At 41.2% G+C, this 15,394-nt stretch overlaps 1 protein-coding gene across 12 annotated transcripts in view; it reads left to right on the top strand.

Annotated features, from left to right (window-relative positions):
* TTLL5 (tubulin tyrosine ligase like 5) overlaps window positions 1-15,394 on the top strand; it is a 160,854-nt gene that overhangs the window by 17,620 nt on the left and 127,840 nt on the right. For all 12 annotated transcript variants that reach the window (XR_011559384.1, XR_011559383.1, XM_070754273.1 and 9 more), the window contains 3 exons: window positions 7,149-7,250; window positions 7,438-7,529; window positions 10,725-10,832. Coding sequence is in view for 10 of the 12 variants with exons in the window: in XM_070754273.1 (XP_070610374.1) it covers window positions 7,149-7,250; window positions 7,438-7,529; window positions 10,725-10,832 (302 nt within the window). In the remaining 2 variants the exon portion in view is untranslated. The remainder of the gene's footprint in view (window positions 1-7,148; window positions 7,251-7,437; window positions 7,530-10,724; window positions 10,833-15,394) is intronic.

Genomic DNA, 15,394 nt, shown 5'->3' with positions numbered 1-15,394 from the left:
TAGATTGCGTTTATAATTTCTCAAAAACCATAATAAGAGCTTTGGGGTGATAGTTGTGAGATTTTTTAAAAGACACTTGGGTCATAATTGTTATGGTCCTACATACATAATCTGTTTGTTAGCAGTGTGCTTTCTAGTTATTCCTTTATTTATCTTGTGTTTTTGCCTTTCCCTGTGACAGTTGTTTGCTTCAGTTAATTTGCATTCTGTTTCCCTTTGAGGAGAAAACTCAAGAAACTTGTTGAAGAATTATGCATTTATCCTCATCTCAGCTTTTTCAAACCGGATATAACCTTACTTTTTCAGTTATAACTGTTATGGCCAAGAAAAAGAATTCTATGTTTTTGTTGCTTTTACCTTCTCTTGTGAGCTTAAATTCCTTTGGGGCTTTTTGATTTACTTCCTTTAGGTAATAGCTATTTCTTGGTAGACTTTGTTGGCGATTACATTATCTTTATTTCCTGTATATCTCCCTTTTAACTTGGCTCAGTCCAAATTCCCTAAGCATCCACAGTGGTTTCCAAACCTTCCCCCAAATATTTTTCCTCATTATAATGGTTTATGATTGTTCTTCCAGTATCTTATTTTTTAGAACTTTTGAACACTTCTGGCCTTCCTTTGACTTGAGGATTTCTGCCAATAGAATTCTTGCTAGCTCTTTTCTAAGCTTGATACAATTGGCTTAGCTAATATGCATGTACAACTATATTTTAGTTTCTGTTTCTATAATATATTGAAATGCAAGATTATGTGAAGACCCATTTCTTTTTCTTTTTCAACCAGCTCCTCTTGGATTTTTTTTTTCTAAATCTTCTGAAAAATGAAACAGCATTTTTGGAATCTTGCAGTCTTTGCTGAGTTGGGTTACTAACAAATATCTATGTAGTCTCGCAATATGACAAAATAACTCCTCCCTGAAAATTATGTGATCTGGAACAGGGGAGCATTATCCAGATGTTCTGCCAGTCCTGGTACACCAGTTGCGGCCCTAACTGGACCGGGAGTCACTGCTCACAGTCACTCACACCCTCATCACCTCGAGGCGCGACTACTGTAACGCTCTCTACATGGGGCTACCTTTGAAAAGTGTTCGGAAACTCCAGATCGTGCAGAATGCAGCTGCGAGAGCAATCATGGGCTTTCCCAAAAATGCCCATGTCACACCAACACTCCACAGTCTGCATTGGTTGCCGATCAGTTTCCGGTCACAATTCAAAGTGTTGGTTATGATCTATAAAGCCCTTCATGGCACTGGACCAGATTATTTCCGGGACCACCTTCTGCCGCACGAATCCCAGCGGCCGATTAGGTCCCACAGAGTGGGCTTCTCCAGGTCCCGTCAACTAAACAATGTCGTTTGGCGGGACCCAGGGGAAGAGGCTTCTCTGTGGCGGCCCCGGCCCTCTGGAACCAACTCCCTCCAGATATAAGAATTGCCCCCACCCTCCTCGCCTTTCGTAAGCTCCTTAAAACTCACCTCTGCCATCAGGCATGGGGGAACTGAGATGTTCTTTCCCTCTGGGCCTCTACAGTTTATGCATGGTGTGTCAGTATGTATGTCTGGTTTTTATAATAAGGGTTTTTAGTTGTTTTATTATTGGATTGCTACATATTGTTTTTATCACTGTTGTTAGCCGCCCCGAGCCCACGGAGAGGGGAGGCATACAAATCCAATAAATAGATAGATAGATAGATAGATAGATAGATAGATAGATAGATAGATAGATAGTATACATCACATTTCTATCATCGTTTTCCATTACAGTATTTCAGTTCTTATAGCTATTCATTTCCTTCAGATATATTGCTATTCTTCCTACACATCTGACCTGTTCCATATGATCAGTTTATACACTTCAGTCCTTGCTTTCTGATCATAAATTTTGTCGTGACATGTTCCAATAATGCCTGCTAAATTATATTTACTTTCCTGCCTTTTTTTCTCTTAGTTCTTTTTATGTTGATCCGGTAATCTATAATTTTGTAGACACAAATCACTTCCATGCTATACAAATATTGCTCTTTCTACAGACATATATGCTTATGAGACTCATAAACCAGTGTAAATAGGAAAGGAAGGATAATAATACTGTTATTGCTTTGAATTTAAGAAGTAGCTGTGAACGAATTTGTCACATGTTGTTCACTTAGGTGAAATAATTTAAAAGTTTCATACATTGTCTTGAGCCTTTAGAAATAAGATCTAGTAATATAAAGTGAGAGGTTAATTTATGATACGGTTGTTTTGTCCCTACATCCTCTACAGAAGTTGACATTAAAGTAGTTAATTTCAGATAGCTACCACGCATTTGCTGCAAAAATCAGATGGCAACAAAAAGATCCATTAAACCTTTTGCTGCCATCTTGTAGTTGGTTTTATACCGATACTGAGTAACGCAATTTGATATGAATAATTTAGCATAATTGACAATGCTTTTGGACCTTTAGCTTTCAATTTTGTAAAGCCAGATAAAATCACATAAAATTTGGACTTGTCAATCTTGTAAATACAGTATACAGTAATCCCTCGCTACTTCACGGTTCATCTTTAGCGGATTCGCTATTTCACGGGTTTTCAAAGGGGGCTTAAATCCATTAAATTCATTAAAAAATGTAAATCCATTAAAAATTCATAAAATTCTTTTACAGTACTACTGTACTCTATTAAAGAAACTGGTAGGATATCACATGTAGTTCTAGCTGAGAAACATTATAAAATGACTGTTTAATGCAAAGGGTGGGTTTTAAAAGTCCAAATACTTGTTAAATACAATAAAAAATCTTTCTTCTACTTCACGGAAATTCATTTTTCACGGGTGGTCTTGGAACGCATCCCCAGCGAAAAACAAGGGATCACTGTGTGTGTGTGTGTGTGTATGTAGATTGTTCTGAGTTCGGGTTTTGCTCTGTGTAATATTTTGAGTGTCTATGTGACGTTTTGGTGAAATCACATTCACCATCATCAGGCTGAAGTTGTAAGCTTCGTGCTGCTGTAGATATATATCTCTTTGGAAAGTGAATGTTACTACTGCTTTCTTTAAATAAATATTTATATTTACCCTGGTTGTAATCAGCCTATTTTAAAGTTTGCTTTGGAGGATATGCAAGCTTTACACAAAAATAGTATCCCAGCAGGGGGCAGTCGGGCACAAGGTTGATTACTTTCAGGCTCAAAACCAGCTTTTCTTTGTTTGGAATCAGGAGAAAATTTCATCTAATTAAGAAAAAGTTTTAAAGTGGTGGCAATTTGGGGCCTAGCAATCTTTTGAGCAAACACTTGCAGTTAAGCTAGTGGTAAACTAGAGAAAACACAGAGCTGTTTGTGGAAGTACAGCGGGTTGAGCAGAAAACCAAATGTGCTCCTGTGGGGCCCAGAGAAGGAGAGAGGGTGGGTGGAAAATGGATGTGGCTGCGCAGTCATTCACATTGTGAAATGAAGGAGCCAGCAGCAGCCTCTTGTCATGTCTGACACTGGGCTTTCCTGTTTTCCTGAGCCTCCTCCTGCCCTCTCCCTTTTTTTACCCTGCTTGTTAATGAGCGCTGGCTCCATGGAGATATTTACCTTTTCTCTATGGATTCCTGTGGTTTTCAAAGAATTCAGGTACTTGCTGTGAGCCAAGGAATTCAGATTACCTCATAGGCTGTATTGTGGCCAGAGTCTGTTACAGCAGTCCAGTCCTTCTCACAGTAACCCCTGCCTTGCAGGCCCTTGGTATTTTAGGAACAGAGTTAGAAACATAGCAGATTGACGGGAGAAAAAGACCTCGTGGTCCATCTAGTCTGCCCTTATACTATTTCCTGTATTTTATCTTAGGATGGATATATCTTTATCCCAGAAATGTTTAAATTCAGTTACTGTGGATTTACCAACCATGTCTGCTGGACGTTTGTTCCAAGCATTTACTACTCTTTCAGTAAAATAATATTTTCTCACATTGCTTCTGATCTTTCCCCCAACTAATCTCAGATTGTGTCCCCTCATTATTGTGTTCACTTTCCTATTAAAAACACTTCCCTCCTGAACCTTATTTAACTCTTTAACATATTTAAATGTTTTGATCATCTCCCACCTTTCCCTTCTGTCCTCCAGACTATACAGATTGAGTTCATGAAGTCTTGCCTGATACGTTTTATGCTTAAGACCTCCCACCATTCTTGTAGCCCGTCTTTGGACCCGTTCAATTTTATCAATATCTTTTTGTAGGTGAAATCTCCAGAACTGAACACAGTATTCCAAATGTGGTCTCACCAGCGCTCTATGCAGCAGGAACTCTTTCTGCTTGTTATACCTCTAGCTATGTAGCCAAGCATTCTACTTGCTTTCCCTACTGCCTGACTGCACTGTTCACCCATTTTGAGGAAGATAACTTAGAAAGTGATGAAATAGCAACAGGTTCCATGATCAACATCTTTTTTTGTTTAAAATAGCAAATGTATCCGTTTTGAGCGGCAATCCTTTGTACTTCTTTCTAATGCAGATTAACTACATTAGGATTAAACTGGCTGCAGCTGTTGGTCATCAAGATCAGAGTGTCAGGTTTACTGTGAAGATGTAAGAGCACCCTTGATTGATGTGTTAAAAAGAGAAAGGAAGGAAGCTGGAGTGATAGAATTTGGAAGAGGAGTCAAGGCAGTAAACACCATTGTGAGATGAGGCAGATTTGACTGTGATTAAGAATAGAGGATTTTTTTAGGGGGCGGAGGGTTCAGAATTCAAAATTGGAGAAAGGGGAAGTATAAATGTCTTTGAATTGGAGATTACCAGATCCTGGAAAGCATTCATTTTATAGTAGTATGTTACTACTTTGAGCCATTCAGTTACCAGAATAATATTCTGGTGCCCTAATAAACTTTACATTCTGTCATGCATTTTATAATCTGTACATCCTCATTGTATTTAACTGCTAAAAGTGATTTTTGAAACATTTCCTGCATTGAGATAACAATGTAACACGAGAGAGTGACTCAACAGTAATCCCTGCCTGTCATTGAACAGAACGAAATAATGAATGCGGTAATGCTCTGCTCCTCAATGTTTTCTCTTGATTTGTGGAATGTATGTTTCTCTCTTCAATAAAGGCTGCAAACAAAACATTCTGACTTGGCAGAGGAGAAGAGGCAGCAAAAGAGGATAGCTGTTGCGAATATGTTGTAGGTTCCATTTAACTGTATATATATTTAACTGCGGCCGCGAGAGCTATTGTGGGGCTTCCTAGATTCGCCCATGTTTCTACAACACTCCGTGGCCTGCACTGGCTGCCGATCAGTTTCCGGTCACAATTCAAAGTGTTGGTAATGACCTTTAAAGCCCTACGTGGCACTGGACCAGAATACACCCGGAACCGCTTTCTACCGCACGAATCCCAGCGGCCGATAAGGTCCCACAGAGTTGGCCTTCTCCGGATCCCGTCGACTAAACAATGTCGTTTGGCGGGCCACAGGGGAAGAGCCTTCTCTGTGGCGGCCCCGGCTCTCTGGAATCAACTTCCCCCGGAGATTAGAACGGCCCCCACCCTCCTTGTCTTTCGCAAGTTACTTAAGACCCACCTATATCGCCAGGCATGGGGGAACTAAGACATCTCCCCCAGGCTTATTATATTTCATGTTTGATGTGTATGTGCTGTATGGTTTTTAATTGTTGAGGTTTTTATATATTTTATTATTAGACTTGTTCCATTGTTATACTGTTTTTATTACTGTTGTGAGCCGCCCCGAGTCTTCGGAGAGGGGCGGCATACAAATCTGATAAATTGAATTGAATTGAACTGAATATAGTGCTGCATAAAGCTTTTCTTATTTCACGCTAATGAGGGGTGGGTTTGTAATACAATGCAGTAAATGTTTATATGCTGTTAAATACTCTGAGAATGAGAAATTGCAGATGGCCTTATTGTATCAGTAATAGAAAGGTGTCATTATCTGTGTTTCAAGAAATCCCTTCTTAAATTTTGATTTCTATTGCTTAGATCTACTGAACGTTCATGTCTAATGGTAACAACCATCCTACTGTAGTAGTAGTAGTACTTAGTATTTTCCCCACTTGGTTGCAGGTTCCGCTTGCATTGCCTTCTCTGTAGTTGTTCCAGGGAAGCTGTTGATGTATGATGCTGTTTTTTCAGCTGACTTATTGCAGTCTGATGCTTATCTGAACTAAGAGGAAGTGACTGGGGACAAATCCCAGCGGCTGGTTAAGTCCCACAGAGTTGGTCTACTCTGGGTCCCGTCGATTAAACAATGTCGTCTGGCGGGACCCAGGGGAAGAGCCTTCTCTGTGGCGGCTCCGACCCTCTGTAATCAACTCCTCCCAGAGATTAGGACTGCCCCCACCCTCCTTGCCTTTCGTAAACTCCTTAAAACCCACCTCTGTCGTCAGGCTTGGGGGAACTGAGACATCCCCCCCTTGCCTATGTAATTTTGTACATGATATGACTGTGTGTACGTATTTTATCTATTGGTTGTTTTTTTCTTTTTAGACTTTTTAATGTTAAACTGTTATTTTAGATTTTAATTATTAGATTTGTTACCATGTATTGTTTTTATTACTGTTGTGAGCCGCCCCGAGTCTACGGAGAGGGGCCGTATATAAATCTAATAAATAATAAAAATAATAATAATTGGACCTGATGACTCTGGAGGTCCCTTCCAACTCTATGATTCTATGACTGGTCCAAGGTCACCAAGCTGACTTCCATGCCAAAGGGAGGGTTAGAACCTGATTATCCCAACTCCTACTTTAGTACTTTAACCACTGTACTACACTGATGAGAGACATCCTATAGATGGAGTAAATCCCTGCAAGGTGGAGCTGCTCTTTGTTGGTGATTGGTCTGGCTTTATTTTGGTTACAATTTTGACTCTGTTGTGCTTGACCTGAAAATTTGAGATATGGTGATGATCCTCATGCATTTGCATCTCCTGCTGAAAGCTTGGCCAGGAAGGACCTCTGATTTGGTTGGCTCGCCTGTTGTAGGCTTGTTTGGACCAGAACGCCCCGACAAATGTGATTTATGATCTCATCACTTCATGTGTAGATTTTTTCAGCATGGTCTACACCAGGCTACCTTTGAAGCTAACTCAGAAACATCAGCTGAAAAAAATGGTTGGTTTTATTTTGATTAAAAATGGTTATGTCCATTTTTGTTTTATAGGTTTGCAACTGTGAGATATGACCAGGGATCAAAGAATATTAAAAACCAATTCATGCATCTTACAAATTATAGCGTCAACAAGAAGAGTGGTGACTATGTCAGGTACTTAGATTTCTTTAAGAGTTCTTGAGCCTGAATTGGAAATAAATGTCTGTTTCTGTATTTATGTGTTAAAACAAAAGAGTCTTAAAGCAGTTATTAAATGCAGTCAAACCATATATGAAAATATGAATTAACCAAACATAACCATCATGGGTGGTCAGGATAAAAGGCATTTCTTATGTTTTAGTTGTGATGATCCTGAAGTAGAGGATTATGGAAACAAATGGAGTATGAGTGCAATGCTGAGATACCTGAAACAAGAAGGAAAAGATACAACTGGTAAGCAGATATCTATTACCGTTTCCTTGAATCATCTTTAGAACACCTTTACATTTTTGTTATTTTGTCCTTTTGAGTCAATGTTGATCCTAGAGAAACTTGTCTGGCACCTAGACAAGTTTCTACAGTTTTCTTAATAACATTTTCAGAAATAGTTTGCCTCTGCTTGCTTTCCAAAATGACTGGCTCAAAGAAAGGCACCCAGTTGGCTTTTGTACTTAGAATGGCACTAGAATGTATAACCTCCAGGTTTCTACCCTGGTACCTTAATTACAGTACCAAACTGGCTGTTCTTCTTAAATATTAGTAGATTATTATCTACTATTATCTAATTATCAGAAAATGTTCCTAACAGTTCTTTTTGTCTACTTTGACTACTTCTTCTGGACAATAACCTCTTATCTTATTTTCCTTGATATGTTCTTATTTTTCTTTGGTATATGTTTCTCTTTGGAATTGTCACTGTCTTTTTTAACATCACTTTCCTTTGAACAGTGACTTATTTAGTGAATATCTTTCATTCAAGAATTTTATATTCTGTAGGATCTTACGTTCTTCACATTTGATTGGTTTACTGATAGCATGGTTAATTGACAATTGAAATTTCCACCTGTCTTTGAAATAATTAGTTTGTAGCATTTAGTGTTATCAGTGGTGACAGAAGACTTGTCTGGCAAAACATGTCCTCGTTCATAATCTTTTTAAAAATTCTTTATCAATATGACTTTTACTGGCACATCTAACTATGGAATTAACTCTATTTCTATACTTCAGACCAGTTAATTAAGGTGAAAATTTTTAAACATCCTTGTCAACTTGAAATAATAATGTATGAAAGAGAATGTTGAAGATTCAGTTTCTGTGATATCAATGTGAGAAATAATGCCATAAGACTGAAAGATGGATATTTGATCTTAAACTAAAGATAACTTTGGAGGATCTTCAGTATATTCATGAGGGTTTATGAATGTAGATAATTCAGGAATAGCAAATAAATAGTTATTTTTGTTGTAAATAAGATCATTGTAGAGAGGACCAGAAGTATTTTTATATGGGAATCATAAGTTTGCTTCTGATCATGAAATCAATTTTTATAGCCATGTTCTCAAAAATACAGTGGTACCTCAAGATACGAACCCCTTGTCTTACGAACAACTCGTGATACGAACCCGGTGTTCAGAAAAAATTTGCCTCTTCTTACGAACTTTTTTTGAGTTACGAACCGGCGTTCGGAGACTGCTGGGAAGCCGCGCGGCTGTTTTAAAAGGTGACAGCCGGGCGGCGGGGCTTCCCAGAAGCCTCCCGAACGCCGGTTCGTAACTCGAACAAAGTTCGTAAGAAGAGGCAAAAATTTTCTGAACCCCGGGTTCGGTTCGGGAGGTTGCTGGGAAGCCCCCCAGGCCGGCTGCGACCTTTTAAAACAGCCGCGCCGCTTCCCAGCTGTCTCCTGAAGCCGAACGCGGAAGTAATACCTCATGATACGAACTTAATTGGTGCAAGGAGGAGGTTCGTAAGACGAAAGGTTCGTAAGACGAAACATTGTTTCCCATAGGAAACAATGTAAAATCAATTAATCCGTGCAACCAAAAAACCCCCGCAAAAAAACAGCTTTTGGCGACTGCTGGGAAGCCGCGCGGCTGTTTTAAAAGGTGACAGCCGGCCTGGGGGGCTTCCCAGCACCCCCCCCCGAACCCGGGTTCGGGGGGGTGCTGGCAAGCCCCCCAGGCCGGCTGCGACCTTTTAAAACAGCCGCGCCGCTTCTCAGATGTCTCCTGAAGCCGAACGCTAAAGCCGAACTTCCGCGTTCGGCTTCAGGAGACAGCTGGGAAGCGGCTCGGGGTTCGGGGGGTGCTGGCAAGCCCCCCAGGCCGGATGCAACCTTTTAAAACAGCCGCGCCGCTTCCCAGATGTCTCCTGAAGCCGAACGCTAAAGCCGAACTTCCGCGTTCGGCTTCAGGAGACAGCTGGGAAGCGGCTCGGGGTTCGGGGGGTGCTGGCAAGCCCCCCAGGCCGGCTGCGACCTTTTAAAACAGCCGCGCCGCTTCCCAGCTGTCTCCTGAAGCCGAACGCTAAAGCCGAACCTCCGCGTTCGGCTTGGTGCTGGGAAGCCCCCCAGGCCGGCTGTCACCTTTTAAAACAGCCGCGCGGCTTCCCAGCAGTCGCCGAAAGCTGTTTTTTTGCGGGGGGTTTTTTGGTTGCACGGATTAATTGACTTTACATTGTTTCCTATGGGAAACAATGTTTCGTCTTACAAACCTTTCGTCTTACGAACCTCCTCCTTGCACCAATTAAGTTCGTATCATGAGGTATTACTGTATCCTGATTCTTGCTGAAAAGTGGAAGTCTCTTGTATTACCACTAGCCCACCTTTGATAATTTGCTACAACTGATAGAACTCGAAAGCCCATATAGATCCAAGCACTCAATTTTTTCCTTCATCCACTTTATACAATGTACAGAGACTGTCATAGAAAATTTTCTTCTGGCAGTCATCTGGGGTCTTACTTTACTTTAATAGCTTGCAGTGTTCAGGACCACTAATTGAGGGACATGCTATATCAAAAAAAATAGACCAAAATCTATTTGACAGTTAGAAAAAGTTAGAAGCTTAACTTGTAGAGTATTTTTTCATGAAGAGACTTTTGGAATAAACTAGAAAATGAATATGTTATGCCTTTTTAAAACATTTGATAAAAACCAAAATTGTATTTCTATAAACCATTTCAGAACATTTTAGATAAACATTATTTAAGATGTATAAAATATTTCAAGTCAATAAAAAGAGTTCCAAATTAATTTAGTTGTTTTGATTTCGACACCATGTGACTCAAACCAATTTTAGTCAGCTTGCAGTACAAAAAATGAACCACAAATGGAATGAAGTTAATAAGTACAATGAAAGATATAAACAAGATGGAAAAGTCAGACAAATGTCACCAAAACATATGCCACGTATGCCAAACTCATCCAATAAAAGAATTAAATGTTGTGTGGTTGTAAAGATCAGGGGACATCATTTCAATTCATTCATTCATTCATTCATTCATTCATTCATTCATTCATTCATTCATTCATTTATTAAATTTCTAGGCTGCCCTTCTCCTGAGACTCATTTTGCATCTGAAGCTACATTTTGTTTTCACTATTAACATATTAACATTATTGCTTTTGTTTTCTGTCGTGTTTGTATCTTAGGTTTGATGGCCAGCGTGGAGGAACTGATAATTAAGACAGTAATTTCAGCTGAATTGGCTATTGCAGCAGCCTGTAAAGCCTTTATCCCACACCGTGGTGTTTGCTTTGGTAAATCATCTTTATTTTTTACATTTTCTGTTGTTTGTCACATTCAGGGAATGCACTGGAACACAATATAACATAATCCGTTTGTATCTTCTTTTTTGAATTCTTTTTATTGTTGTCATTGTCATTGTAATCGATCTGCATTGAAACCATTCTGGAACTCGCAGAGCAGAAATGCACTCTTGAGTCAACAATGTTTCTGAAACCAGGTCTGCTAAATGGAATTGATAATGGTTGTTGGGTTTTTTTATGGTTTGTCTCCTTACAGTGCAATGTATCAGCATTGGCAATCTTGATCATAGAAACATAGAAACATAGAAGTCTGACGGCAGAAAAAGACCTCCTGGTCCATCTAGTCTGCCCTTATACTATTTTCTGTATTTTATCTTAGGAGGGATATATGTTTATCCCAGGCATGTTTAAATTCAGTTACTGTGGATTTATCTACCACGTCTGCTGGAAGTTTGTTCCAAGGATCTACTATTCTTTATGTAAAATAATATTTTCTCATGTTGCTTTTGATCTTTCCCCCAACTAACTTCAGATTGTGTCCCCTTGTTCTTGTGTTCACTTTCCTATTAAAAACACTTCCCTCCTGGACCTTATTTAACCCTTTAATATATTTAAATGTTTTGATCATGTCCCCCCTTTTTCTTCTATCCTCCAGACTATACAGATTGAGTTCATTAAGTCTTTCCTGATACGTTTTATGCTTAAGACCTTCCCTCATTATCGTTAACATTATTATTATCATCATATAGTGTATGATGAAAATGATGATCCAGAGGCTATTTTCCTGTCCCAAGAACTTCACACGACCCTTCTCACCATTCCAGTTGCGATACAGAGAAGATGCATAAAATTCATTTTCTTATAGAGGCAGAACAAATAATTGTCCTTTCTTTCTGATTCTAAACTGGGAGGAGAAGACTATTAGGAATTGTACTTGTGAGAATTGTATACCTGCTAAGATACTGCAGTTGGGAACACTCATCCAGTGGGACTTGCCTTCTTCTGATATATCATGTTAGGTGGGGTAGGATTGAGAGGTGTTCCTGTGCTGGTGGGCATTTTGAGCTAAAACAAGCCTTTATATAACCTGTCCAGACTTGGTATTGAAAGCAAAATGGCTTCTTGGAGACTAGAATCATTAGATGCCCCTGAAGTTAACATTGGACAGTAGAAAGGAGGCTGCCTTTGTCCATACAATTCATTTCAGAAATGCAGTAAGAGATGGGGGCACAATATGCTTGCAAATAGTGGTGGCTCAGTAGCTAAGATGTCAAGCTTGCAGATCAGAAATTTTGGCAGTGCGGCATTTCAAATCTGTAGCACTGCGTAACGGAGTGAGCTCCTGTTACTTGTCCCAGCTTCTACCAACCTAGCAGTTCGAAAGCATGTATAAATGCAAGTAGAAAAATATGGAACACTTTGGTGGGTAGGTAACAGCGTTCTGTGCTCCTTCGGCATTTTGTCATGCCGGCCACATGACCACGGAGATATCTTCGGACAGCACTGGCTTTGAAATGGAAATGAGCACTGCCCCCTAGAGGTGGGCACACTAGCACATATGTGCAAGGGGAACCTTTACCTATGCTTGGAAATAGGCACTTGGCCAAGTTCAGCTAAAGCATGCCGACCCCTGACCTTAATATACAGATGTAAAACATGAAACCAAAATGTCTGGCTGGATTTTATTAAGGATAAATTTGGTATTCTGGTATTCTGTCTCTCTTACTGTACTAAATAACCATACATCCCTGGAAGGTGAAAAGCAGAATAACTCTTCTTTTGTTTACAATCAAGCACACAATTTTTGAGAGAAAAAGCTAGGTTTTCAGCTTTGGATACTATCCAAGAATTATTTAATCATTTTGAAAATTGAGTCCAGTAGTGACTTGCAGTTTCTGTAGCATTAAATCTTGTGTCTTACACACTTATATAAAGGAGCATTTGTTTGTACAGTGATCCCTCGAGTTTCGCGATCTCGAGTTTCGCGAAACGCTATATCGCGAGTTTTCAACCGGGAAGTAAACAACACCATCTGCGCATGCGTGCCTTTTTTTCTATGGCCACGCATGCGTAGATGGTGGAGTTTCCCGCCGGGCAGATAAGCTGCTGGGCGGCTTCCCTGGGTCTTCCCCCTCTTGCCCCGGTAAGACCCCAGCGGCGGCACGAGCAACGGCGTGGGCGGGCGGGCGGCATGCGCGGGGACACCCCAGCTCCGCTTCCCAGCTGGGAAGCGGCCCCAGCAATGGCGTGGGCGGGCGAGCGGTGCGCGCTTGGGGAAACCCCAGCTCCGCTTCCCAGCTGGGAAGCCGCCCCAGCAACGCGCGCGCGCTTGGGGACATCCCAGCTCCGCTTCCCAGCTGGGAAGCGGCCCCAGCAACGGCGTGGGCCGGTGGGCGGTGCGCGCGTGCTTGGGGAAACCCTAGCTCCGCTTCCCAGCTGGGAAGCCACCCCAGCAACGCGCGCGCGCTTGGGGACATCCGAGCTCTGCTTCCCAGCTGGGAAGCGGCCCCAGCAACGGCGTGGGCGGGCGGGCGGTGCGCGCGCGCTTGGGGAAACCCCAGCTCCGCTTCCCAGCTGGGAAGCCGCCCCAGCAACGCACGCGCGCTTGGGGACATCCCAGCTCCGCTTCCCAGCTGGGAAGCAGCCCCAGCAACGGCGTGGGCGGGCGGTGCGCGCGCGCTTGGGGAAACCTATTTAAGCCAAGGTTTTTCCTGTATACTGAAGAATGACTTTTCCTGTGCTATGAATTGTTTCCAAAACGATGGACACATTATTTATATTCATATATTTGGGTTTTTAAAAAAAATCTTGCCTTCATTTATGTAATTCTATCTTTGCATATGTTTGGTCATTTAACTGGTTTGGAAACATTTCTTTAATATACAGTGGTACCTCTACTTAAGAACTAAATTCGTTCCGTGACCAGGTTCTTAAGTAGAAAAGTTTGTAAGTAGAAGCAATTTTTCCCATAGGCATCAATGTAAAAGCAAATAATGCATTCAAACCCATTAGGAAAGAAATAAAAGCTCTGAATTTGGGTGGGAGGAGGAGGAGGAAGAGGAGGAGGAGGATAGTTGCCGCCGAAGGAAGAAGATGAGGTGAGGGGAAATTTAAAAAATCCAAAACTTTAAGGCTTAAAAAAAAAAGAGGGACTCTGAGGCGGCGAGGAGGAGCACGCGTCTCCCATACCCCGGCGCAAGACTGCCTCCCATACACTGTGCCAGAGAGAGAAATCCAGGCGGGTGAGAGAGGAGAACCCTGCTGCTGCTGCTACCTGCTTCCTATTCCTTCCCATGCTGAAGGGTTCCCCTCTTCCCTTGTTAGCTTGCTTTGTAGCTGGCGCCTTTCCTTCACTGTGGTGACTCCTTGGTTTGGCTGAAGCCAAGTTGATTAGGCTGGGGCAAAGCGCCCCCTTTTGCCTTTCCGCACCCAGATGCTCCGGGAGGCAATCTTGCGCCAGGTGGGTGGGAGGCAGCGTGAGGGAGTCACCACAGTGAAGTGGTTTATTCCCTCTCCAAGCTCCCAGAGAAAGGAAAACGCTCCGTTTGCTCTGGGCTGCCCAGAGCGAAGGAAGCGTTTCTCTTTCTCTGGCCGCTGACAGAGGTTTATTCCCTCTCCAAGTGCCCAGAGAAAGGAAAATGCTTTTTTAATATTAGATTTGTATTATATTATATTATATTGTTATTGTTGTTGTGAGCCGACCTGAGGGGGTGGCATACAAATATCATCATCATCATCATCATTATTATTATTTGTTTGCTCTGGACTGCCAAAGCCTCTTCAAGCTCCACCGAAAGGTTCCTCTGGCAGCCCAGAAAAGCCCGAGATGGCCGGGATTAAAGGAGGAATGGCAGGAAACTGGCTGGGCCTTTGCGCCGCTCTCAAATTTCCTGGGAAATTTTTCCGGGCTCAGGTTCCTAAGTAGAAAATGGTTCTTAAGAAGAGGCAAAAATAATCTTGAACACTCGGTTCTTATCTAGAAAAGTTCTTAAGTAGAGGTACCACTGTACTTCATAGTGTATGAAACATTCTACATTTTGACCCAGGATAATTTGTTTCTGACACCACAGGCAAAAAACCTTTGCAGTATTAGTCCCCAAGACTAAGGAGTTTGCCTGAATCTTAACAGGAATATAAAAGTTCATGGTATGGAATAAAATACGTGTAGCCTTTTCTGTTAAACTTCATGAAGCATCTGGACCTTGTTACTGTCTGGCTGTATTTAACCACTTATGTAGTTGAGAAGCTATGAATGGAAATATTCCCTAAATTTGTAATTCATAAATGTTCTCAAATACTAGTCCTTGTAATGGAAAAAGGACTAAATGAACTTTAGTTACAGCTCATGGGAGGCAAGTTCTGGGGGTTTTGAAAGAATTTTGGGATTGTAACTATTCTTTTAAAATAATAGTCGTCAATATTCTTAAAGCTACTAGTGATAATTAATTTTTTTCTTATTTTATAAATAGAATGTAATAGTTATGTCTTTATACAACTTAGTACAACTCAGTTTTCTAAAAAAGAAAAAGAACTTTGAGAACATAGAAGTATAT

Source organism: Erythrolamprus reginae, chromosome 1, assembly GCF_031021105.1.
Source record: "Erythrolamprus reginae isolate rEryReg1 chromosome 1, rEryReg1.hap1, whole genome shotgun sequence".
Lineage (NCBI taxonomy): Eukaryota > Metazoa > Chordata > Lepidosauria > Squamata > Dipsadidae > Erythrolamprus > Erythrolamprus reginae.
This window is presented reverse-complemented; position numbering and strand designations above follow the sequence as displayed.